This window comes from Trypanosoma equiperdum (assembly GCF_001457755.1).
Source record: "Trypanosoma equiperdum strain OVI genome assembly, contig: ctg_330, whole genome shotgun sequence".
Lineage (NCBI taxonomy): Eukaryota > Euglenozoa > Kinetoplastea > Trypanosomatida > Trypanosomatidae > Trypanosoma > Trypanosoma equiperdum.
In genome coordinates, this window is record NW_027124233.1 from 3645 (window position 1) to 4225 (window position 581).

The 581-nt window shown below is 39.9% G+C and overlaps 2 pseudogenes across 2 annotated transcripts in view; both read right to left on the reverse strand.

The window, feature by feature from the left end:
- TEOVI_000124300:pseudogene overlaps positions 1 to 114 on the reverse strand; it is a 936-nt pseudogene extending 822 nt beyond the window's left edge. Inside the window, exon 1 of the mRNA in view lies at positions 1 to 114. This exon is cut by the window's left edge and continues 822 nt beyond it. Coding sequence covers positions 1 to 114 — 114 coding nt within the window.
- A 143-nt stretch (positions 115 to 257) lies between these two features.
- TEOVI_000124400:pseudogene overlaps positions 258 to 581 on the reverse strand; it is a 1099-nt pseudogene continuing 775 nt past the window's right edge. The window contains exon 2 of the mRNA in view: positions 258 to 581. This exon is cut by the window's right edge and continues 9 nt beyond it. Coding sequence covers positions 258 to 581 — 324 coding nt within the window.

Below are 581 nucleotides of genomic sequence, written 5' to 3' on the forward strand. Positions count from 1 at the left end.
ACAGTCAATTCTTCTAAGGGCTAAAAGCGATTCGTCTTTTTGCGTTTCTTGTTCTCCAGCCTCTGCAAAGAAAGCAGAAATGCCAACAAACACTACTAGAACTATTTTAAACATCCTATGCAATTGTTCCACGTAAAGGTGAACTACGGGAAAGAATGTCTTTTTGGAAAAACACCACACACACGCTGGACAATGAAACTGTCAGATGTGTAAGCATTATATAAAATTACTAATTTTATCACCTATTTCGAAAATACCACAAAGAGGCACATAAATAAGGTCACACCTGACAGACCGTATTGAAGGTTTACCACACCATCACTCTCATCACTCTCATTATCATACCAGGCAGCATGCTTCATGATACCTGATACCTCCGTAGGTTCCTCTCTTGGTTTCTTCCTTTCAAGGATACGTTTGACTTTTCCTTCAAAATTCAGTAATAAGCTGTCAAGAGTGTCTTTCTTTCTTGTAACGGATGTGTTCCCGGAAGATATCTTTCCAATACTGTTACTCAGCGGACCGATTAGATCCTGAAATTCTTTTCCGACGGAGGTGAAGTTGGCTACAAGTGCGTTTCC